We start from the raw sequence: 26,319 nt of genomic DNA, 5'->3' as shown, positions 1-26,319 counted from the left end.
AAAAACGGAGGCTTCCTACGGTCAAATAACTTGCACAAAGTACACGGTGAATATGCAGGGAAGCTGAGATCTGAACACAGACAATGAGATACTAGAGCCTGTACTGCAACCCTATTTATTCTAAAATATTCTAAGTACATACTTACTATTGCAGACCAGCTTGTCATCTAGTTGATTTGACTCTGTTTCACTTTGCTTTTCTGGTTGCATGAGTCTGAATGTTAAGTTTTACATCACGGTAACATGGATTTATTAAACCTTCATGTTAAGAGTGTTCTTCAGGGAAAAAATTCCCAACAAAGAATAAACATAGCCAGTCATCAGGCTTGCCCTCTGGAGCATGAACTTCACTCTACCCTCAGCTGTCTAGTAAATGCTCAATATCTAGTAGGTGCTCAAAAATACCAGCCAGGATGTTCTCAGCCTCCCTCAGTCTTCATTTCAAAGTCGCTAAACTAAGAGTCAGTCTACCCCTGCCATGGCTGCTATGATTTCCCTCATATGTAAATCCTACCCTTAACTCATCCCTGGTGCCTGGAATTCTCCTATCTAAAGTCTAGCTTGTGTACATATATGTTGTGCGTGTGCATGTGCAACTGTGCATGAATATAAAACCTCTCTCTCAGATTAGATCATCAGCTTCTCAACTAGCTGCTTGCTTTATCAAATGTTCCCTAGAATGTGACAGAAAAATACAAGGTGCATGTGAATGTTTTTGTGGAGTAAAACTGAATATTCCTTATACTTATTTTAGGTGGTATCAGAGACATTGAAAAAAATGTATATAAAGGCAAAGGGAGTAGCTGGTTCAGTTTCCCGGAATCCTTTTAAATTAGGTTTACTCCATTTAATTCACTCATCTGTATTTAAGATACATAGTTGTTGTTATAGTTTTTTTTAAAGATGAAATAGTCTCCCTTGATTTTTATACTACCTATCAGTGAGGACTCCTCTTTCTATGTATCACATGAGGACAAACACATACAGTTCATGACTGTCCTCACCTCAAATACTTACGTTTGTGATTAAAATTTCAAAGTAAGAGTAGAAGCCTTTATGCTTCACAATTTTAATCCAAGAAATCACGGGGAAACTCAAGGATGCTGGTCAATTCAATTACCCTTTTGTGTAGTAAAAATGATTATAAAGTATCAGGAAGAAGAACTCTTCCAAACCCCACATCTGTTTTAAAACCTGTTTTTCCCCTTTAATGTGGTTTGCACAGTAAAAGTAATCATTCACAGGTATGACATAAAGTCTGTGAATTATGAGACATTGTTGTCATTACTTTTGTGAATTACAACTTTTGGTCATATGGGTTTGATATCAATTATAAGGGTAATTCATGTAATATACAGATATATAATAGTGTGCCACAATCTAATGCAATTCATTCTTATCCGAGATGTATTATTACACAGCTCACAAAAGGCCAAACTAGAAGTGCATCCTGAAGGTTATTCACTCACATGGAAGGCTTTGGAAAAACAAAAACAAAAACAACAGTTTCTACATTCTTATCCAAGTAAGTATTTCTGCTTTTTCCTATTTAGTCTAAATTTATCAAAAATATATATAATATTAAATCTGAAATATGTACACTGGTATATTAATGTGTGTCGTTTTATATGAATGTAAAATAATTCTTACTTTATCTACAAAATATACAAAATTGTCTTTCTATACTAATTACCTATGTTTATTTTTTTCTAAGATTTTATTTATTTATTTGAGAGAGAGAGAGCATGAGCAAGGGGGGCAGAGAGAGAAGCAGACTCCCTGCTGAGTGCAGGGCCAATCCCAGGACCCTAATATCATGACCTGAGCCAAAGTCCTAACAATTGACTGAGCCACCCAGGCACCCCTATGTTTATTTTTTAAGAAAACAGGACGTCTTTTCTTCACATACTAAATATTTCCTTGCGCTACATAAAATATTAAACTATATCAAAAATTAAAATAAAAGGATCTATATCTCATAAAGAGAAAATGATGTGCCACAATAAATACATTTGTTTCTTTCAAGATTTTTTTTTTTTTAAATGACTTGGTTTTGAATAAATTACTTCTATACAAGAGCACAAGATCTAGAGGCAAACAGCCTGGATTCAAATCCTAACTCTGCCATTTCCTATGGGCTTTATGTGGCAAGTTACTTAACCATTCTGTGACTTACTTTCTTGCCTTATAGAATGGAATTGACAATGAAGATTTATTACAATAAGTTGTGAGGATTAAAAAGAGCCTAGAGCACAGCCTGACACATATCAGGTACTCAATAAATGCTAGTGAGTTGTGACAGTTATCATTTTGAAGTCCCTGATTTTTTTTTAAGATTTTATTTATTTATTTGTCAGAGAGAGAGAGAGAGAGAGAGAGAGAGCATAAGCAGGGGGAGCAGCCGAGGGAGAAGGAGAGGGAGAAGCAGGCTCCCTGCTGAGCAAGGAGCTCGAAGTGGGGTTCAATCCCGGGACCCTGGGACCATGGCCCGAGCTGAGCCACCCAGGTGCCCCGTCCCTGATTTTTTTTAAAAAAAGATTTTAATTTTAAGTAATTTCTACACCCAACATGGATCTCAAACTCACAACCCCGAGATCAAGAGTCGCATGCTCTGCTGACTGAGCCAGCCAGGCGTCCCGTCCCTGATTTTTAAAGGTATTCTTTTAGATGAGTTTGCTCAAATGATGTCAATTACCATTTTTTTGACCCACTCCTTACAAAATATTATATGCAAAGAGGATGTAGCATGAGCATGCATGCACACACACACGCAAGAAAAGTGCTATTTTTGGAAAATATCATTATGAAAGACTCAGTGCCAATGCGACAGCTGTTTATGTTAGAGCACCTTTGATACTTTACAATAATTTATGTCATGAAAATGTTTAATATCTACTTTCTTAGCAAACCTCAAGTATACAAACATAATTCATTTAAATACACAATCACTTTTTTGGCCAAAATATATCGATATTATGTAGATTTTCCATTTTTTAAAAAGATTTTATTTATTTGAGAGACAGCGTGTGCACAAGAGCAGGGGGGAGTGTCAGAGGGGGAGGGAGGGAGAGGGAGATAATCTCCAGCAGAGTCCGCACCGAGCACAGATTCCAGGATCCTGAGATCATGACCCAAGTAGAAACCAAGAGTCAGATGCTCAACGAAGAGTCAGACACTCAACCGACTGAGCCACGCAGGCATCCCTGTATATTTCCTGTTTTAAAAAGTCTAAAGAAAATTTTAAAGAGGAAATTAAACATTCAAATGGTACTTATTAGCCATCTTTTGTTCTTTTTCTTGCCTCTTTTTCTTTTGCACTTGTTCTTAGGCAAGTCACCCCAAGCCAAGCCTTTAAACATAAGCTTGAGCACATGAAATCTTGAACACATTAAAATTTCAATGGACAATAAAAAGCAAGTTTTCTTAGTGTTAAATAACTAACTGCAGACACCTAGAGGAATGCCACAAAACACTATGTACACCATCCCATACAACATGATGCCATACTCTACATCTGTGGCGTATGTTCAAATGTCAGGCTTCCTGGAAAATTCTGCATTTCTCTCCTTCCTGTGAGCATCTCCCCAGTTCGCACACAAGCCACCTTACTTCTCCTGCAGTGGGCCACCAAGTCCCAGAGGGAACTCTTGGACAACAGTTACACTGACATCCCTCACTCCAGGAAATCCACAAGAGATTTTGGTTTTCAGTGACGGAGCCAAGCTTAGACATGAGGCAGCACAGCTCCCAGGGCAAAGGGAAAGATAAGCACAGAGGGAAGAAAGGCATGACTAGAGATAGAGAGAGCAACCAAAACTTGTAGGAACCCAGCACCCCCATCCATAAGCACATCTCCAGTATGGGTCAGTGCAGACCACGGAGCAGGCTCTCCAGAGTTTTCAGAGTCTGCTTCTCGGTCTGTGCATCCCCACGATAGCACATCCCACCTTCCATTCCTTCATTAAGATTTAAATTACAAAACACATTTTCCCAGGCATTTTTTTGTATCTTTTCTCATTTAAATCCAGTGGATCATATCCTTTTCCTAATTTTGAAGACATGTTTTCCAAGAGAAAAAGATCAACTTTTAAGTGGGAATCAACAGCTACTGATTCAATGGAGATAATTATGTTCTTGGATCAGTTCCAATTCTCATTTTCACAATATCAGTAGAAAGTTTATCTAGAAAGGAGTCTATATTCCTTCACTAATGTGTTACAAATGCTTTTTGAGTTTAAACACCCACTAAAAAGGAAGGGGGAGGCTAAGGAAATATACACATAATATATAAGAATAGGAAAGACAGTAAATATACATAAGTAAATTGCTGGTATGTAGGAATTCTTTTTGAAACAGGAGTTATCTTATGAATTCACTAATTCAATCATTCATTCAATAAACATTTATTAAGAAGATGCTATATGCCAGGGTATTATTCTATTGCTAGAAATACAAAGTAAAAGTTACATGCCCACACATGACTCACAGAGGGCAAGTGAAATGGTCACTTCTTAACAAGACTACAAAGTCCAAGGGCAGAAGTGTATACAACAAACTGGGACATCTTCCAGAAGGGATTCAGGAAGATGGTGAAACTCAAGCTGGGCTTGGAGGGAACCCTCAGAGCTTCACCACATGTGTGAGACACTGAGGGTAGCACACCAGTCAGATGAATAGGTGCATGCAAAGTCTAAGTTATGAAGCAGCAGGGTAGTCTGGGGAAAGAAAGTTCAGTGTTGCCATAGCAGCCAGGGAAGCTCAAGATAGGAGTCAGTCCTTGTAGGGCCCTAGACATCTCACTAAGGTGTTTGGATTTTGTGCTATAAACAATGGGAAGCCATTAAACAGCACTTAATGGGGATGAAGGGTTGATGAGCTGGCTTCTGACACTCTGAGCAATAGAAGTCATGAATTAAAAAGGAGGGCAAGGGAATGAAGATGGGAGATGGCTGCAGGAGGATATAATAATAATAATCCGATGTAGAAAAAATGAAAGTCCAGACCTATGCATTCTTTGTGGAAATGGAGAAAAGGAAAATCATCAGGAGATATTTAAGAGGTACATTTTACAAGAACTGGCACTAACTACATGTGGACACTGTCAGAAAGTGGGAAAGCCAGGATTATCCCTTGATTTCTAGTTTGGGATGGTGGGTGGTTAATGGTACACTTAGTGATGCCTTTAAATGAGATATAAATATAAAAGGAGATGAGTTTTAGTTTGGTAAAAAGTAGGGCTCATCTGGAACCATACCAAATATAGTATCTACACCTTCGAAGCACAGAAGGTATGTTAGCTACTACAAAATATGTGTTTAGTATAATAAAGTCTTTCGATAATTGTAAATTAACTTAAGAGTAGGTATCTACAGGCCATTCAGGCCGAAAGACATATTAATCTGATATGCAGAAGAAAAGCCTAGATTGGAGATACAAATTTGATAGTTCTTAACGTAAGTGGTAGTTAAAAACAAAGAAAAGGGAAAGCCATACTTACCAGAGGAGAAGTATGAGAAAAGAAAACGAATGACTAACAGCTATAATGTTGGCTATATTTTAATATTCCTATCAGAAACTCTCAAACGCCATACTTAGGAATTCTACTTAACACCCTATCAACACGCAAGTAAAGCCGAGTGTTAGAACACCAAACAAAATTTTATTCACATTTTCTTCCCCCTGATTAAAAGTATAGAAATGTGAATTATTTGGAGTGACATATTTCACTCAGATATCCATACTTTTGTTTTTCTTGATATCTGTTTTCATGAAAACTGCATGCTAAATAAACCACAGTGTTAGTAATTTATAATCATCCAAAGACCTTAATATAGTAAACTGATTTTGTAGCGCTAACATTCTGAAGTCAAAACCAAGGGCAGGGATAATTATTTAGAACAAATGACTTAAAATTCACACAGATCTGGGCACCTGGGTGGCTCAGTCAGTTAAGCGTCTGCCTTTGGCTCAGGTCATGATCTCAGGGTCCTGGGATAGAGTCCCACATCAGGCTCTCTGCTCAACAAGGAGTCTGCTTCTCCCTCTCACTCTCCCTTTGTGCTCTCCTGATCTTTCTCTCTCTCAAATAAATAAATAAAATCTTTAAAAAAAATTCACATAGATGTAGTACTGTTTTTTAGACCGTAAATTTTAAGTTAAAGAATGAGAAGGAAAGGAAAGGAGTGCAGTGTAGAAGTTTATTCTAGTTTAATAATTATAAGGCCTCTGGCTCTATGTTGGAAGTACTTCTGATTTCTGAATACGTAATGCCCCCAAATTCTTTGGAACTTACCTGTATTTTAACAGGATGAATTTCCTATCTTTCAGTCAAACAAATGTATAGATATTTTATGAATAGGGCCCTTAGTAAATAGTAAAATGCACAAACCAATATTCAGTCTCAGACTAGATTTCTTTTTTAGCTCCATCTTCATATACTAGAGATGCTGACTTTAGTGAATGAATACACGTTAACGTGTCTGTTTTATATTGATGACTTCAAAAAGCTAGACAGAACAATAAATATTTCATCTTACATGGATGCAATGTTTAGTAATAAACACTACTTATGTTTACAGTCTTACATCACAGTAGTCCTAAATAATTTAAAGAACAAATTTAAAAAGAACATTTAAAGAATATGTGATTTTTTTCTAAAGGAGATAATCTCTTGGTCTAAATTTAGAATAACAAGTTTATATTTTAAACAATAAGATATCCAGCAATTACCAGTATGATATCAAAAGCAATAAAGGTAGACTGTGACATCATCTCACATTTGAAAAGAAAAAAGATGCTGAAGTTCAATGAGTTTAAGAACATTAGGCAGTGTGGGGTTGTATTTAAGACCACACATAAGCTTTGGAGCCAGGCAGGACTCATTTTAAGTCCCAGATCTACCACTTCTTAAGTATGTAACCCTGTAAAAGTGACCTCTCTGAGTTTGTTTCCTCATCTATATATCTGGAAAAATATCAGTATCTACTTCAAAATGTTGTCAGAGTCAAGTGTAAAAAGTGCTTGGTACATAGTAAATTGTCAATGAATGTTACTTTCAATCTCTCTTCCCCTTCTCTATTTTTATTTTTTTCCACAGGATTTTTTTCTTTCTTCTTTTTTTTTTTTTTTACAAATTACACGTAAATTCTACAAGAAATATAACAAATACAGTTAACACACCCATGTGAATCCACATATCGTTGCTGCTTTTGTTGTAAGCAGCTGAATCTGTCAACTGTTCTGCTGATCTACTATCAACCAGTCTCTTTTTGACAATGTCAGTGACTTCTGACCCTTTATCACTGTTATATGGATAGTGTGTCCATCCTGCATTAAACAAGAGGCAGGATACTGCAGTATGACCCTCAGAAGAATTTAGTGACTTTCTTAAAGGGATCCATGCAAGTTTGTGAATGGAATCTTTCCAAAATTCTTTTTAACTGCAATTAGGGGTAGACTGTTTTAAAATGCAACATTTAGGGGACATATAGCTTCCTCGTCACTCAGAATGCCATCCTTTATCATGATAAAAACTATATAAAGATGATTAAGTCAAAAAAGATTATAAGTCATCTAAAATTCTTCCTATATAACTCAGTTTTTAGTGAGATTTACTCTATAATTATGACCTATTTAATATTGTAAGGAAAACAAGAACATATTACTTACAAATAATGACTATATATCTAAATAAACATTTAAGTTATAATACTAAAAACAAAAGTAGATTGTACAAACAAAAGTAAACACACGTATACAGTAATATTCGTGTAATGCTGAAATTATATTCTAGAAACAATCAATGCCATTCTTTTTACTGTAAAGAAAATACCATTATTGTTGTTAAAACAGATTTTAATATACAGAGTATTACAAAACCTGAAGCAATTCCAATGAAAAAGAATGAAAAAGTACATTTCCTATGCACACTGTACTGTAGTATAAAAAAATTACATGAAATAGGTTTTAATATTTTTTCTACATAAAAATAATATTAATCTGTGAAAATGGCTCATATAGCTTTGATGTGTAATTGAAAACATTTGGTTAAAGGAAAAAATCTGATGAACCTTAAGACAGAATGCTGAGTAAAACGGAGTATGTGTGTCGACCAACGCACACTGGCATTACTTTGTAGAGCCAATCAATAGATATTAGCTTTAAAAAGAAAGATATAGAAAGAAGCTGCCGCATATTTTTTTTAAATGACAGGGTGAAGGTTTAAATTGTCTCAATCAAGACTCAATTTTTTCTTCCCAGTTTTTCCAGCTGTTCTCTTCCAGTTAAGACTCTTCATTTCCAATAAATTTAATTAGTTCCAATTGATCATAGCTAACAGTTACATAGCTTTATCCATGCTTCTCTCCTTTTATAAGGCAAACACTAACAAAGCCTGCTAGGCTCAGATCAGTGTCATAAGACAACATTCACACCTCATGCTTTCTCACCCAAAAAGAAAAATTTCAAAAATAATTATTCTGTCTAAAGCACTAAATTATACTTCAAATTTAATTGGTATCTTGGTTAACTGTTTAATTAAGATAACTGAAGAATTAAGTCCCAAATTGCTACAAATACAAAATTAATATAACTATGCATATTAGCCTAACCAGAACTTCCAAATAAGAGTTCATTCAAAATACAGGCAAATATGCCTGCCATAATATAATTTCTATTTATTTTTTCAGAAGATATTAATGAAGCAATTCTTTTTACGTAACCAACAAAACCCCAGATTTTTCAAAGTGAATGGCTGAACTGGCCAGCTTTCCCTTCTGTAGAACTGGTGCTCTACAGTGGTGGTTATCCCAAAATAAGATTATTGTGCCTGAAACATGGTTTTTCTCAATGCATCTACCATATTTTTCATAATGTAATTTATATAGAATTCTAGTCAATAAAAAGAAATATGGGTTTCTTCTAAACCCTCACAAAAATCTATACCACATCTTAATCAAGTCACACAATTCAAAGGTAACCTAAACGATCTACAGACTGCAGCATGCTAGTTGCTTTGACAACATGTTAAGGAAGCCTTTTTTAGTTATTTAAATTCTTTGAACATTCTTGCCTCTAGTACCCATGCCATGAAATGAATAAATCAACTGATCAAAGCCATTCATCACATATGTTTAACTTAACCTTGTACAGATTAAAATATAGTCTACACAGCATTGACTCTCCAAACTAGATTTTCATTTTTAAGCTTCTTGATTTTTTTTTAACAATAAAATAAAAGCACAGTCATGTGCTATTTGCAGTCTCATGACTTTGTGGTAGAGTGCATAACTCAAAATTTCAATGTACAGATTTAATAATGCTTACTTGAGTGCTCAAAAATTTAGCTTTTATTCCAGAATGCAAATTGAGTTATTCTACTGTTACAAAGGCAATTTCTTTTCCTCTATGAATTAAACCACTACATTTTATAGACTAGAGGGTGTTTAAAATTAATAGGGAATTAAAACATACTATAACATTTAAAAAGCATTGAAAATGGAATAAAGAATGAGTTAAAAAAGATCCGCAAGTAAAAGAATTTCCTTTAGTAGCTACTGACACAATTTCATAATTGTGAAATGACTTTCAGAAAAGTTGGAAATTTCTGGAATCATTTATATTTATACTTAAGTTGAAATTTTTTTAAATCAATGAACTGACACCTTAAAAGGATTAAAAAGTAGCAAGTACTAGGCAGCACCATTTTTACTGGAAACCAGATACTCTCCACTTGACTCAGCAAGTTATTTGCAGCAGTAGCACAAGGCTCTAGGTTTTTGATTACATGCCTTGTAAATTTTCAAGGGAGATCATTAGGCTTCCTCAACTTCCTTCCAATGAAAAACAGTAAAGAACCTGCCACACAGAGCTTTAGAAGAAAAAAAATCTTTAATTTTTTTTCTTCCTTTAAATTTTTGTTGAAAATTGTCCTGATGTTTTCTGGGCATGCTTCTTTTAGAATTATTGATTACTTATTAAGTTACTATTTGTTGCTTCACAATAATTATAGATTTATATGGCCAGATTTTTTTTAATAACCATCCATACAAAAAAGTTTATCATTCTTAATACCAATAAAAATATTTATAGTGGGTTGTTCTTAATCCTCTGTACATTAAAAGAAATTGAGCTGAATGCATTTGGAGATCCAGTAACTGAAACTGATTTAAATCTACAAAAAGATAGGCAGAACATATGTGAACACAAAACATAAAGAATATGGAACATATGTGGTATATGGCTTTCTTAAATTTTACTTTATGCCTTTATTTATGTAAGAAATAATACAGGTAAGAATGGTCAATATCTACACAATGTAAATAACTTTAAAAAGCAGCACCCGCTCGTATACTATAGGTACAGAGAATATCTGTAAGTTTCTTTGCACAGCCTATATTGCATATATTGCCACTAGGACTTCAGTATTTTGCAGTTTACCCTATAATTGCAAAACCTTTTATAACATAATAGGTGTATTCCTCTACACGTTTCAAGGCTTTCATAATGATCCTAGCCTCTGAATTAGAAGGTCTCCAGGAAATCAAATGCACAGCCAGCAGGTTCATTGTTATAGCAACAATAAGCAAAGCTAGACCAAATAAACGGTTCTGCTTCTTTCTACTTCAAGATCAAAAAGGACACTAAAGAGTCTCATAAAACTAAACGCTCCATCAATACAAGTTTCCACCTTTTCCACCAACATATTTAATCCCCTTATAAATGATCTAAAAGCATTTTCCAATTTTGGACAAAGTTCAGCCAGATTATGTTACGATGTCCCTGCTTACCAGCTGTGATGTCATCATCTGCAAGGTCGTGCTCTTCCTCCTGGACTTTGGCTTCTGGCCCCAAGGCATCAGGAGCAGTGCTGACAGTCTGCACGGCGTCCGCTGAGACTCCCGCTGGGAACAGATGGAATCACAAGGTCTAGTTTTAAAAAAACTAAGAGAAAGGTGGAACAAAACTCTTAAACTTTTCAATTTACTTACTGGATACAAATGCAATATATGAAAAAAATAGAATATGTTCCCCACAATTAGGTTGAGACAGAAATTAATGAACAAAATCTTCAGGTGTGCTCTACTTCCTTATATGTATATATGCACATGGGTACAAACCTTACTAACTCCACCTAAGATCTGGGAAAAACAGAAGAAGGGTGCTTCGGTAAACTACATTCTTGCTTGATTCCTGTCAGCACTTTTGCTTCAGTTACTTTAGGTGATAGACATAATTATGATGCACAGAGGAAGAAAAAAACTAAAAAAGTGCAGGACCATTTTAAAAGTTACTTCTTTTTAATACTGATTAGCTTATAATTTGGGGGCTGGAAGGAAGGATGGTGACAATGCTCTGGGTCTCTGTAAGAGACCTGAAAGGCACTGCCCCACAGTGGATACTATCTCTTGTCTATGGAGGAATTAGATAGGAGATCTGGTAATTATCACACTGAAAGAACCTAACTGAAGCAGATGGCTGCTCTAGATCAGGGGCCAGAAGCTTCCATTCTATAAATCATCTGGAAACTTGCCAACTGAAACACATGTCTGTTCCTTATACACTATTTCCCCACCCTTGAAGATATATTTTGTTGTCCACTACATTATTCCTAATTTGGTAATGGATAGTACGGTGTCTCAATATTTTTCATATGGTTATCAACAGGTATTACTAAATCACAAAATACAGAAATTTCACCAATGGAAGTTACTTTAGAAACTGAACCGTCTAATCAATCTTTTAAATAAGTACTTCAATAACTGCATTCATAGTATCCATAGAAATATTTTAAAAATCAAAAGCTATAAACATTCAGGACTTCTTTTTTTCCCGAGGGTGTATTAACTTAAACATTTCTATGTGAAATTCAATCTTGCTGCCTCAGGTTTACCAAAGTAATCAAGAGAGGAAAATCTTAGTCTTGAACCACCTGAATGACCCAGAACTGGATTTACCAGTAGACAGTTCCAAGGCCTAATGACTTCAAATTGGGAAGGAGGACACACCATGTAAGTACCACTACTTTGTTCAGAATTGCTCCAGCAAAAAAATGAGCAGTGCTAAATTCAATGGTCTCTGATGAATGCCAAATGATGCCATCCCTCTGCAGTATCATGTTGTTGTTAGGTTTTCAAGATAAAACTTTAAAAAAGGGAGGGAGATTACTACAAAAATACTATGAAGTTAATTACTGAATTAAAAATGGCTTTCAGTAAAATAATCACAAGGGGGAGGAAATTAGGTAAATGCCATATTTCTAAGGATTTATTGCTTAAACACAAAATCAAAGATTATGTCCTATCAAATCAAAATATAAATCTCTGAAATCTCTTGGTCTTGTTTCTTAATACTTGATAATTTTGAAAACGATCAGAGAAATGGGGAAAAGATATTAAGGAACAGTTTAGATAGTACCAACTTTTATTGGTATTTTCCTTTCCTATAAAATTAAAGGATTCAGTAAAAATAAAGCTAGTATTTATGTAGTAACAAGTTTATAAATCCATTTAAATTCATCTCATTGAATCAGAGAGGTTAAGTAACTGTTCAACATAACACAGCTACTAAGAACCAGTACTGAGGGGAGTATGTCAGAGGGGGAGACGAACCATGAGAGATGATGGACTCTGAAAAACAAACTGAGGGTTCTAGAGGGGAGGGGGTAGGGGGATGGGTTAGCCTGGTGATGGGTATTGAGGAGGCACGTTCTGCATGGAGCACTGGGTGTTATGAACAAACAATGAATCATGGAACACTGCACCAAAAAACTAATGATGTAATATATGGTGATTAACATAACAATAAAAAATTTAAAAAAAATAAAATATATTAGAAGTTGGGAAAAAAAAAAAAAAAAAGAACCAGTACTGACACATAGGTCTTCTGATTTCAAACTCCAATATCCTTTTCACCATGAAGTTCTTCCAGGTAATGGGTTGCTCAGGGCAGGGTAGGACTCTCATGGACTCTCACAATCCTGAGTATCAACGCTGTCAAGCCGCCCCCGCCAAATTCTTGTGCTGTGCCCGGTGACTAGTCAACTGTGGGTAGTCAATACTTTGGGACAGAGCTTAAGAGCAAACATGCATTTCTCAAAGTAATCAAGGTTCAAAGACCAAGAAGCAGCTATGCTGAAACTGGTTCTTTGATTAATGCTTTCCAAAACAAAGTTATAAGATCCTTTATCTCTTGACAGAAAAAAAAAAAAAGAAAATGTAAAGAAAAGAAAAACAGAAAAAAGAAAACTACAGATCGATATCGCTTAGTCTCAAAAGTCCTAAATGAAAGGTAAGGAAATAGAATTCAACAACACAGACGAGGAATTACACACCATGATCAACTGAGATTTATTCCAGGGATGCAAGTCTGTTCTATGTCCAAAGATCAATCAACCTAACCAAAACATTAACAGGCTAAAGAAGAAAAAGAGCATTTGATCATATCCATCAATATTCAACATCAACCTATGATCAAAAAAAAAAAAAACTTTCAGAAAAAGAGAAATAGAGGGGAACTTCTTCACTTAATAAAGAGCATCTGCTAAAAATCTGTAACATTGTACTTAATGGTGAAAGACCGAATGCTTTCCTCCTATGATCAGAAATGAAGCAAAGCTGCCCACACTCACCTCTCTTATTTAACAGAGCAATGGAACTTCTAGCCACTGTAATAAAGTAAGAAAAGAAAATGGATACAGTTTGGAATGGATGAGGTAAACTGCCCCTACTTAAGGATAAAATGATTGTCTACATAGATAATCCAAAGGAATAGACCAAAAAAACAAAACAAAACAAAAACAAAACAAAAAACTGAATAGGTGAGTTTAGCAAGGCTGCAGAATATAAGAAAAAATTTTTTATCAGTTATATTTTTATATGCTGGCAATGAAACTACATTTAAGAAAATACTACTAACAATGGTTCAAAAAGCTGAAATACTTAAATGTAAATCTAAAAGAAACATATACAGAGGCACCTACGTGGCTGTCAGTTAAGCATCTGACTCTTGATTTCAGCTCAGGTCATGATCTTGGGTTATGAGATCAAGCCCTGCTTTGGGCTCTGTGCTCAGCAGGGAGTCTGCTTGAGATTCTCTCTCTCGGTTTCCCCCTACCTGACCCCCCTACACCCTCACTAGCTCTCTCTCTCAAATAAATAAATAAATCTGAAACAAAAATATACAAGAATTATATGCTGAAACCTACAAAATACTGATAAAAAAAACAAAGACGATCTAAATAAATGGAATGGAAAGACATACCATGTTTATATACTGGAAGATTCAACAAATAGTAAAGATTTCAATTCTCCAGAAATTGATATACAGGTTTACTGCAATTTGTATCAAAATCCTTGCACAATTTTTTTTTGTAGCTATAGACAAAATTATTCTAAAATTATATGGAAAGACAAAGGAATTAGAATAGCTAGAACTTTGGGGGAGGAAAAGGAAAAGGTAGAAAAAACCCATATACTCCATTTACAGACTTATTATATAGTTAAATTTATTAAAACTATGTGGTTTTAGGTTAATGGAACAAAACAGAGAACCACGAAAAAGATGCATACAAATATGCACAACTGATTTTCGACAGAGGTGCAAAAACAATTCAATGGAGGAAAGATAATCTCTTCAACAGGTGGGCTATTAGAACTGGACATCCATAGGCAAAAATATGAACCTTGACCTAAGGCTCATGCCTTATATAAAAATTAACTCAAAATGGATCATGGACTTAAATGTAGAACATAAAATTGTAAACTTTTAGAAAAAAAGATAAAATCTTTGAGATATATGCTTAGACATGACACCAAAAGCATAATCCACAAAAGAAAAAAAAATGGCAAAGTGGACTTCATCAAAATTAAAAACTTTTGCTCTGCATAAGACCCCATTAAGAGAATGAAAAAATAAGCTACAGACTAGTACAAAAGATTCACAAATCACATATCCAACAAGGGACTAGTAGCTAAACTATATAAGGAACAAAATCTTTTTTTTAATTTTTTAATTTTTAAAGATTTTTATTTTTAAGTAATCTCTACACCCAATGTAGGGCTCGAACCCACAAACCCAAGATCAAGAGTCACATGCTCTAAGGGCTGAGCCAGGCAGGTGCCCCTATGTAAGGAACTCTGAAAATTCTACAGTAAATAGTCTGGCAGTTCCTCAAAAGGTTATCATATAACCCAGCAATTGTACTCCCAGGGAATGAAAACCTATGTCCACTTGTACATGAATGTTCACAGCAGCACTATTCATAAAAGCCAAAGAGTGTAAACAATCTGAGTTGTCCATCAACTGATGAATAAATGTATAAATATATCACAATTTATCAAGTGATAAATAAATCCTGATATATTCATACAATGGAATATTAATCAGCAATACAAGGAAATGAACTATTAGGTAAAAGAAGCCAGTCACATCTATGATTCCAGTTACATGAAATGTCCCAAACGGACAAATCTATAAAGTACATTTGTGTACTTAGGTCTTGGGAGTGGGGGGAAATGGGGAATGATACTATGGGTACAGAATTTCTTTTATATACAATGAAATATTACTCAGCCATCAAAAATGAAATCTTGCCATTTGCAACGATGTGGATAGAACTAGAGGGTATTATGCAAAGTGAAATAAGTCAATCAGAGAAAGACAATTATATGATCTCACTGATATGTGAAATTTAAGAAACAAAACAGAGGATCACAGGGGAAGAGAGGAAAATATAAAACAAGATGAAACCAGAGAGGGAGACAAACCGTAAGAGATTCATGATCATAGGCAACAAACTGAGGGTTGCTGGAGTGGAGGGGGGTAGGGATGGGGTGATGGACATTAAGGAGGGCATGTGATGTAATGAGCACTGGGTATTATGTAAGACTGATGAATCACAGACCTGTATCTCTAAAACCAATAATACATTATATGTTAATTAATTGAATTTAAATTTTAAAAATGTTAAAAAAAAAAAAAGAAACCATATGTAGATTCACACACACACACACAAAAGAATTCCTTTTGGGGGTGATGAAAATGTTCAGAAATTGGTTGTGGTGAGGGTTGCACAACTCTGAATATGCTAAAAAAAAAACAACAACCCTGATTTGTGAACTTTCAAGGGTGAATTTAATGGCATGTGAAGTATACTCAAAAATGCTACTTTTTAAAAGTTTGCCTTCTAACATTCCAAATGAACACAGCAACAATGCTACTTCTGCATACTCTCTTGGAACCTTTTCTACCATGCAGCTGAAGAAAAAAGGGGGAAAAAGAGCCACATAGAACATTTATGCAATAAGAAAACGACATTTGCCATGAATATTTTGTGTGAGGAAGCAGTAATATTCCATTTTAATTTTTTAAAAAATTAAATATTAATAATATTAAAATTAATATTCTTGATTTTGACCTTTTGTATAACTCATTCTGTTAGTACTCACAGTCAAAATATCTGGTTGTTTTGGTACCAATCAATAAAAAGACATTGGTTTGGTTACCTCAAAATTACATATATTTCACTTTTTTAAAGACCAGTTAACTGTCCTAACTTCAAACTGGGCACTGGGTTGCTAACAAAATACCTAAGATTCCTAACTTCTGTTGGGAGATCACAAGGGAAGAGATACTGAGAATGGGAAGACCACATTACTACCATCAACTATCAAATAGAAATGTTGCAGATCATTAACTAATTTTAACAGTTCACTTTGAGGAAATGATAGAAGCTTTTCCTTTTGAACTTTTGGACCATACAGTTAGGGCAAAAGATGAGCAGAGCTATTATTTAATCCCTCTAAGCATGGCAATCATTATCTGCAAAAGAAGGAATTTAAAAAAATTCCTAGTCATAGCTTAGCTATTTCTAATCTCCACAGTATTTTACATGTTATGGTACCATCTTATGTTAGCAGGCTGACATCAGAGCAGACATTCTGTAAAAGGCAACCATAGGCTAGTGGTGTGGGTAAGAGACTGACTACAAAGTGGTATTAGCAAATATTTTAGAGTAATGACAACAGTCTCTATGTTTGGGGGTTTTTAAGATTTTATTTAAGTAATCCTCTCCACCCAATGTGGGGCTTGAACTCACGACCCCAAGATCAAGAGTCACACACTCCACCAACTGAGCCAGCCGGGTGCTCTAAAAATAATCTCTATGTTGATTGAGGAAGTGGGGACGGGACTATTCATATTTGCTTAAAACCCAAAGAACAATACAATTCCTGAAAAAAGGTGAACTTTACTATATATACATTATACCTCAATAAACCTAACTTAAAAAAGAAACTGATAAAACAGAAGGTACTACATCACTGTCACTAAAGAGAACTGAGGATTATGCCAGAATATAATGCTGCTTTCCATGAAACACAAAGACTAGATAAAATTGTTTTATTTTCTTCTTGGCATAGAGAACTAAACTTTTTGAAGCATAAAAGTCAGTTTACTACTGTCCACTATCAGTAAGATATGAAATATTTCTGAGAAATGTGAAGAAAAGTTCCACTTAGAAAATACTTATATGGAAGCCTCAGTTTCTTGCATATTAATAATAAAGATTACAAAAGTTGTCAATTAATTATATGGTCATACTTCGCTATTTTCTTACACACTTGATGTAAGTGAGCTTCTTTGTCAAACCACACCATAATATTTAAGACTTAGTTACTTCCTGAGTATCCCCAAAATATTTGGCAATAATGAACATCTCATAAATACATCTTGAATAGAACTGAGTACTTTCAGTCCCATGATACAAATTATATTATTTAAATACACTAAGACAATAGGAGTAAGTAGTAAGCTTTGGGGAAAGATGTACAATAAAGAGATGATGATAATGAGATAAAGTAGAGAGACACTGTAACAAAGGAGATACAAAAAATAATAGAAAGATGCGAGATACTTAAAAAACCAGCTAGTCCCCAAATCCAAATTTCACAAAATAAAAAACATGAATGTATATTATGCCAGACAATAGGTATCTATTAATGGGCTCTCCACTGTGAGTCAGGAGGAAAACAAGGGAAAAATGGATGGAACTGAAAACAGGTCTGAGTAAGTTTGGACACAAGCAAAAGGGGCAGGGTGGGGTGTGGCTGGCAGCCAAAGTAATAATCAGAGGACAGGAAGACTATTATGAGCTCTCCATGTCATCTGGATTCTAAACACTGAGATCACTTTCACTGTGAGATTATATATATACACAAACACACACTCTCTCTCTCTTTCCTATTTGTCTGGAATATTTTTAATCACTTTAGAAAACACATTTTTTGAAATGTAAATACGGAATACAGTTTTCAAAATCAATGGACTAAAACAGCACTTACCTCTCCACGTCGGCAAAATCAGGTACATTATTCTCAAATTTCTCTTTCAAAAGCTTATAAATTACCTCATAAATATTTTTTTCCTACTGGCTAATGCCATCTGAGTAAGGGTAAATAACAGGAACTCAGAAGATCTCCGTGTCATGTGATTAACTTAATAATCAAAGATTAAATACTAAATTTTAATAGAGTAACATTTAAAATACAGTGCTTTAATCCATACTGGGATATAAAGCCATTTGAGTTCATTATAATTTTATTATTTTATTGAAGATTAGATGGATGAAAGTGATAAGCAATACTGTTAGGATTCAGGAAAATATATACCACGATATTTATAAATATTAACAAAAATGCAATTTCTCATTCCCGTAGTGATATAGATTTGCACTGAGGGTGAAAAACGGATCTGAAAGAATAGCAGGTATTTTTATTTCATCAGTTTCTCACAACCGTGGCTTTTCGGTGGTCCAATTAAAGTATACCAGAGGCGATAATTTGATAGGAACATTTACTCTGAATAAAGTAAAATTTAACAATAAGGAAGGGAGTATGTGTGAACCTAGAGTTTCTTTTCAGGCAGAAGGCTTGAATTTATTGGAAGCAGATCTCTGCAGTGACTGACCACACTGCCCCACATTCCCCACAATCCTTATGACAGACAGACGGCCTGCCTCGCATTAATTCACTTCACACCACTTCTATCGATCCACAGCCGGTTCCCTAGTCTCTCTGCACACATTGCCTGTCTGGCTGCCTACATCGACATCAGCACATACACACAAAGGCCAGAGAAAGATAACCTTTTGCTTTCCATTAAAGACACAGTATCCACTTTTCCTTCTGCAATAACATCAAAAATATAAAATATAACAGCACAGATGTCTCAGAGAAAAGTCTTCCTGCAAGAAATGTTGAGAGTATTTACCCCTTATTCTAAATAGAGATCATTTCAATTTATCAAAAACAAGTCAGTTTATTAAAGGCCACAAAGTAATTAGATGAAAAAATACAGGTAAAATAAGCACAATGTCTTCAAGCCTGAATAAGAATATAATAATCATTTGGTAACATGAATTTTGGTAGTTATTTCTAAGGAAATGAAATACATTCTTCCTATTAGCATTTTGACTTTTTTTTTAGAAAATTGTTCTCACATAAAATGTAATTATAAACAATTCTGAAAGCAACAAAAGAAACACTTACCAAAATATACATGAGGAATAGAAAACACAGTAACTGTATCAACAGAATAATAAGAGGATAAAGCTTTATTGTTTCTCTTTCCCACCAAGAACCTGAAAATGATCCAGAGTAAAAATCACACCTAATACTTTTAATTCATTGCATGTACTTTTTCAAAGACTTCTGTTTGATTTGCAGGCTATGAGCTGACTCAACACCAATTTTGGTTCCAGAAGACACAATAAAACAAAGATTTATTGTTCAACCTACAATGTGTTGAGAAACAAAGGCAAATCTGTCTTAACACACAACTGCACTAAAGTATAAACTTAAAATTACAACCATGAATGACTTAGAAACTTAAATTATAAGCAGAATTATATATCTCAGAACTGGGCAAAGTATATTCTTGTGGAGAAGAAACTCCCTTTGAAACCTTCTATGAATTTTTCACCCTTTTGCTAGGGTTACCCAAGCAGAAGTTACACCACCAAGTGTTGGTAATAACACGGTGCACTAAATACAGTAAAGTAAGTATGCTGTTCTTTCTAATAACAATATGCTGCTGCTTTAGAAATCAAGGAATGGGAAACCGATGAATGCTGCAGAAGCTAGGGAGAGCTTTAAAATAAGGAAGACTTGCCTGGCCCTGAAAACTGGGAAAGATGTGAATGAGAGAAGCTGGCACTGCCAATATGAATAAAGCAAAGCCATTAGAATGATGAAGATCGGTAACCATGCAAAGTTCTTTCCACTCTCTTAAATATTGACAGAGCACCCAGGATACTGGGTACCAAACCCATAGCAGGCACTACAGACACAAAGGTGAAAGGGATATAGCCTTAGCTCCCAAGAAGCTAACATTTGAGGTAAGGCCATGGGACTCATTAAAGAAATTTAAGCATGAGAAATAATCTTATTTGTTTTAGAAAGATCTCTCTTAAAGCAATGTGAAGAATGATTTGGAAGAACTGAAAAGCAGAGGTAACAATAAGGTCAAGAATTTTAAAACCATACTACTTGGAGCTTTCTCAAGTTCCCTAGTGGTTCCAGAAAGAAGACCTCCAACCTTCCCATCTTTACCTTTTTTATATGTGGGTATATGTGTGCATGTACACAAATATACACATTTTATAAAAGTTTTCATTTGAAGAAAGAACACCACTTAAAAAAAAACCACTGATGTAGATTTTTTAAAAAAAATACAGCATAAATGGGGAGAAAATCAAGGTTGTTTTCACATAAAACACATGGAAAGAGAAGGGGCTCTGAACATAGAGAAGGACAAGGAAGATTTACTCATCAACTCTTTTTGAATGATGGTTATGCTGGGCAAAGGGAATAAAAATGAAGGGGGGGACAAAGGACTTCACACTAGAGAAACTTATAGTCATGTAGAAAATAAGGATTTATAAGTGCAGAGTGAAAATCGTGTCCATCTAAAGAAAAATCTATTAACTCTGTTTGGGAGGGGGTGAGGAAGAGAATACATGTGAAAAACAACCTCATGGGAAGGAAGTACCTGAGCTGAGTCTTGAAGTATGTATGGGAATTTATCACGGAATGACACTAAGTGAAGAAAATTTCAGGTAGACAGGACAATATTTTAAAGGATCCTGATGTAGCCACAGAACTGGGCAGCAGAAGTGTAAGCAGTGTGAGGACAGGCAAAAATGAGGCTAAAAGGACATTTAAGGTCAAAGCCCTAAAGGCAGTGAGAAAGAGGGTGCTAAGAGAAAAGAGGAAGCAGGAAAGGAGTATGTTTTTATTCTTGAAGGCTTCATTGTGGTATGTGGAAAGAACAGGTCAACAGGTGGTAAACATAATCACAAGATTGCCAAGGGTCGGTAGTTCTATAATGACAATAAACGAAACTTTAATATTTGAGATTTTAGGGTAAGTAAGGATAACCCTGTAACTTCTATTTCTTATCATCAGAGTAGTCTAGAAATTCAGTTTGTGCAGAGCCATAAGCAGCTGTTTGAAGACAATCATGAAGGCAGAGAGTCTGAGCGATACTAGGAGACAGTCTCAGAGAGGTAACAAATGAAAAGCAGTAACTTCTGGCAACCAAGCCAAGATGCTTTGTATCCTTGTTTACAAGCCAATGAATAGAGGATAAAACAAAATGCTGTGTGAGATCATATGATACATGTCTTCCTCTGACTGACTTGTTCCGCTTAGCAGAATACCCTCAAGACTGCTGAATCACAGACCTGTACCTCTGAAACAAATAATACATTATATGTTAAAAAAAAAAAAAAGATAGTAGGAAGGGAAAAATGAAGGGGGGGGAAATTGGAGGGGGAGATGAACCATGAGAGACTATGGACTCTGAGAAACAAACTGAAGGTTCTAGAGGGGAGGGGGGTGGGGGGATGGGTTAGCCTGGTGATGGGTATTATAAGGAGGGCACGTTCTGCACGGAGCACTGGCTGTTATATGCAAACAATGAATCGTGGATCACTACATCAAAAACTAATGATGTAATGTATGGTGATTAACAACAAAATTAAATTAAAAAGAAAAAAACTTAAAAACCACAGTGATGTGTTACCTATTAAATTCAAGACAGATAATAAGGGGAATAGGTTAGCACAGCACCTAGGATGTAGTAAGTGCTCAATAAATAGCACCACAATTAATAGTATTACCATTACTTTTGTTATTATGAATTTTAGCTTATTTTATTTACTTTTTCTCTATAAGTACTTTACTACTTCCAGGATTCAATATTCCCAACTTTTTTTTTTTCTATTTGATGAACCCATTTATTTATATCTTTTTTTTTTAACTTGATTAAGCATCACTTCCCGGCTTTTAGAGCTATTATTTCCAGACATCTTACGACATTTGTTTATATATAAGCCATTTGAAGGCAAAAACAGAACAAATATTTACATTTCAAAGAACCAATTTATTTTACGATTACTTGTTACTGCCAAATTATGTAATTTTCAAGTATCTACATACACACAGGAGTAGGAAAGCTTTTGACCCCTTAATGTCTTAGCACACAACAATTAATGTATCTGAAAATAAAGACATAAGGAATCTTGTTTTAATATCCTAGTGGGTGACACACTTAATTGGCAGCAAAATGCTATAAGATCACACTATAAAGGCATTTGTGATATTTCAATAATTACTCACAATAACTTAAAAATTGTGATGTGCTCTGACTTCATTATTTGAGAATATTAAGTTCTTCTTTGATAACAAGAAAAACATTCAGATGGATAAAACCCATAAGACATGTTCAGTCTAGATAATAAATAAACAAATAAGTAGCTTGTTTAGATTTAGATTATAGGCAAACTCTTAAGAGGTGTTAAGTACAGATAGTAAGTTAATGACCTAAAAGATATGTTATAGTTTAAAAAGGATGGAACAAGCAAGAATGCTACTTACAGAGAGAAATGAATGAAAATACTAAGTCATAAGATAAATGTAATACTTCTAGGAGAAAATCTGCATAACCTTGGGTTTGTCCATGAGTTTTGAGATACAATACCAAAAACATAAGTCATGAAAGAAACTGATAAATTGGACTTTATCAAAAACTTTTATTCTGTAAATGACAAGTCACAGACTGGAAGAAAATATTTGAAAATTATACATCTGTCAAAGGACTTGTACCCATTATATATAAAGAGCTCTTAAGACTCAACAATAAGAAAACAAGCAACCTAATAAAAAATAAGCTAAGCAAAAGGCATAATCAGGTATTTCACCAAAGAGGATATAAAGATGGAAAACAGGGGTGCCTGGGTGGTTCAGTCGGTTAAGCATCCGACTCTTGATTTCGGCTCAGGTCATGATCTCAGGGTCAGATCCAGCAGCGTCAGGCTCTGCAATCAGCAGGGAGTCTGTTTCGGGATTCTCTCTCTCCCTCTGCCCCTCCTCTCACTTGCTTACTAAGATAAATGAATCTTTTTTTAAAAAAAGATGGAAAATCATCATGTGAAAACCTGCTCAACATCATTAGTTACTAAGGAAATGCAACTTAAAATCACAGTGAGATACCACTACACTCAACACAAAATACCTAAAGAAAACAAAACAAAACAAAACAAAGCCTAACATCATCAAATGCTGGTAAGGATACAGAGCAACAGGAATAACTACTAGCATTGTAAAATGTTTCAGTAACTTTGGAAAAACAGTATGGCAGTTTTTAAATTACACTCACATTTACCATATGGTCTAGCAATTCCAATCCTAGATATTTGTCGAAGTGAATTGAAATCTCACAATAATACAAAATCCTGAACATGAATAGCTGTCGCAGCTTATTCATAATCACCAAAATCTGGAAACAATCCAGATGTCCAGAAACAGGTAAATGGATAAACTTTGGTGCACCCATATAATGGAACATTATTTAGCAATAAAAAGGAATGACCTACTGATTCATGCAACAATATGGATGAATCTTAAATATATTTTGCTAAGTGAACAAAAACAAACCTAAAAGGCTACATGCTGTATGATTCCGTTTATGCCGAATTTTGGAAAAGGCAAAATTATATGGATGGAAAACAGATCAGCAGTTGCCAAGGGTTGGTTGGTGGGGATGGGATTGGTTACAAAGGGGCTACAAAAGGTAATTTCCAAGGTGTTAGGAATGTTCTGAATGGTACTGTGATGGTAGATACCTGACTTTGTCAAAACCCAAGGACCTATACACCCAAAGAGTAAACTTCACTGCATGCAAATGAAAGAAAAAATAATGGATTAACCAGAATGCCAGAGAACCCAGAATGAACTGTAGGATGAATATAACTATATTATAAATGTATGACATAACATCACTGAAGGCTGTAAAGGAAAAAGGAGCTGACCTGGGTAGCTGGAAAACAGGCCAAAACACTGCTCAGAGTGAAGCTAACTAAAGACAAAAAGAACTGTACACAAATACTGTGTTCCAGGTGGTAAACTGGTTTTTCACAGAGGTACAAGTTCGCAATTCTAAATTACTTTTTGTATCTATCAGGGTTGAAAAAACAAGTCTATTATTGTAAATAATGAGAGTCTGGTTTCTCACGTTCAGAGAAAAAAATTACCCATAAGCAAAAGGGCTAGACTGGACTGAATCCCGTGTTGCTTGATTAAAATGGGAGATATTGGTGTGAACTCATATCGTTTGAATATATAGACAGGTAGAGAAATCCTTACAGGTATGTGGGTATACACGCATTAGTGTGCACATCTAGATCTTCCAGTCCTGCCCTGTCAGAGGACCTAGAAGCAGTGAAAGGAAAACAAGCACACCCAGCAGCAGCCAGATCTTAGCTTCTAATACTTCTACTGTAGGGAACCAGGGCACCCTCAGGGAAAGAGCTGAGTCTAGCACTGGGGCAGGCAAAATACAAGGTGAGTGAGGAGCCTGTTCTAAGTCAGAAAATAAGGAAGTACTTTAAAAAAGAAAATCTAGAATCCTATCAAAATGACACTGAAGCCAACTTAAGGGAGCTCCCTATAGCCAATGCTGGAATAATCTGAGCAACAAATTGGTATTATGAAAAGTCTATTCCTCAGTTAAGTGCCTGCTAAGTTAAGGGCTTGCTGCTGGGTCATGTGGGGACCAAAAATAAGGCGGTGGACCTTGGCCCCACGAAGATCTCAGTACAGTACATACTACATGTATTTATATTTATGAAGGTTGTGTGGCTTCATTATCATAATGAAACACAAATTATGTCTCAAAATATAAACATATATTCATACATGGAGTATAAAGAAAGAAGTAAAATGGTAATCCTCAAAGAAAACTAAGTAAGCAGGTACATGAAATATAGTACTTACTTCAGCCTGGAAACATGACAAAATGGTATCAAATTGCTGAAGATATGAGCATTCATACACTGTAATGAGCATAATGCATCTATAGAAGCACATCATTATTCCACTACATTACACTGATTAAATCTCACAATTCATTTTAAAGACTATTCATATCTAACCAATGATTTAGAGGGGGATGGAAAGTTGAATTAACTAAGGGAGCACCAATCATTGCCTCTGGCAAAGCTTTTAAAGAATTAACTTGCAAACAAAGTTAAAAAAGAATGAAAAATGAGTCAGATGAGTACTAAGATAGTGGAGAAACTACAATGTGCAGAGAATAAAAACTTTCATTTTTTAACCTAATCCCACAAATAAAAAAAATTTTAACTATGTTTTTAAATTAGGCATTCACTCCTGCATTAGAACTCAAAAATTCTGCCCTTAGTCTGATGGTGGGAGGTGGCCAGGGGTGGGGAAGCAACAGGAAAAGTAGTCCAGAATCACTGAAAATAAACTACCACTAAAGAAATTTGAGAAGATTCACAAAAACAGATCAATTTACTCTTACAGAGAATGCCAACAAAAAAAGAACCATGCTCCAGACAGGTTAAAGGAATAATTCCAATCCACTTGGTGTCATGAGAATGCAGGATTATCTGATTTTGCAACCACTCTACCCCACCATTTAATTTCCCCTGGAGTTTTCACAGCATATCTTAAAAATATGTTTAATTCTTTCAGTGTAAATATGTACATAGCCACATGTTATCAGGCTGGCATACACGTTCCTCACTTACGGATCAAATTTTGTTATCTTCGATCCATCAATCATCACGTAACACATTATAGAAACATTTCCAAAATTAGTGTGTATGTATTTCCCTGGGACATATATATATAATAAAAGTGATGGCAGTGCCACAAAGTGGTAGAAGAAAAACAGATAAAAGAATTTATTGGTAAAGACAATAGGTTTGAAGTGCCTATAAACATCCAAGTGGAAATG

General features: G+C 35.0%; 1 protein-coding gene across 5 annotated transcripts in view; it reads right to left on the bottom strand.

Moving 5' to 3' along the window:
• Positions 1–26,319, bottom strand: part of WDR7 (WD repeat domain 7) — a 364,018-nt gene that overhangs the window by 185,688 nt on the left and 152,011 nt on the right. For all 5 annotated transcript variants that reach the window (XM_027577317.1, XM_027577315.2, XM_027577319.1 and 2 more), the window contains one exon: positions 10,788–10,901. In XM_027577317.1, the coding sequence (XP_027433118.1) occupies positions 10,788–10,901 (114 nt within the window). The remainder of the gene's footprint in view (positions 1–10,787; positions 10,902–26,319) is intronic.

This window comes from Zalophus californianus, chromosome 14 (assembly GCF_009762305.2).
Source record: "Zalophus californianus isolate mZalCal1 chromosome 14, mZalCal1.pri.v2, whole genome shotgun sequence".
Taxonomy (NCBI): domain Eukaryota; kingdom Metazoa; phylum Chordata; class Mammalia; order Carnivora; family Otariidae; genus Zalophus; species Zalophus californianus.
This window is presented reverse-complemented; position numbering and strand designations above follow the sequence as displayed.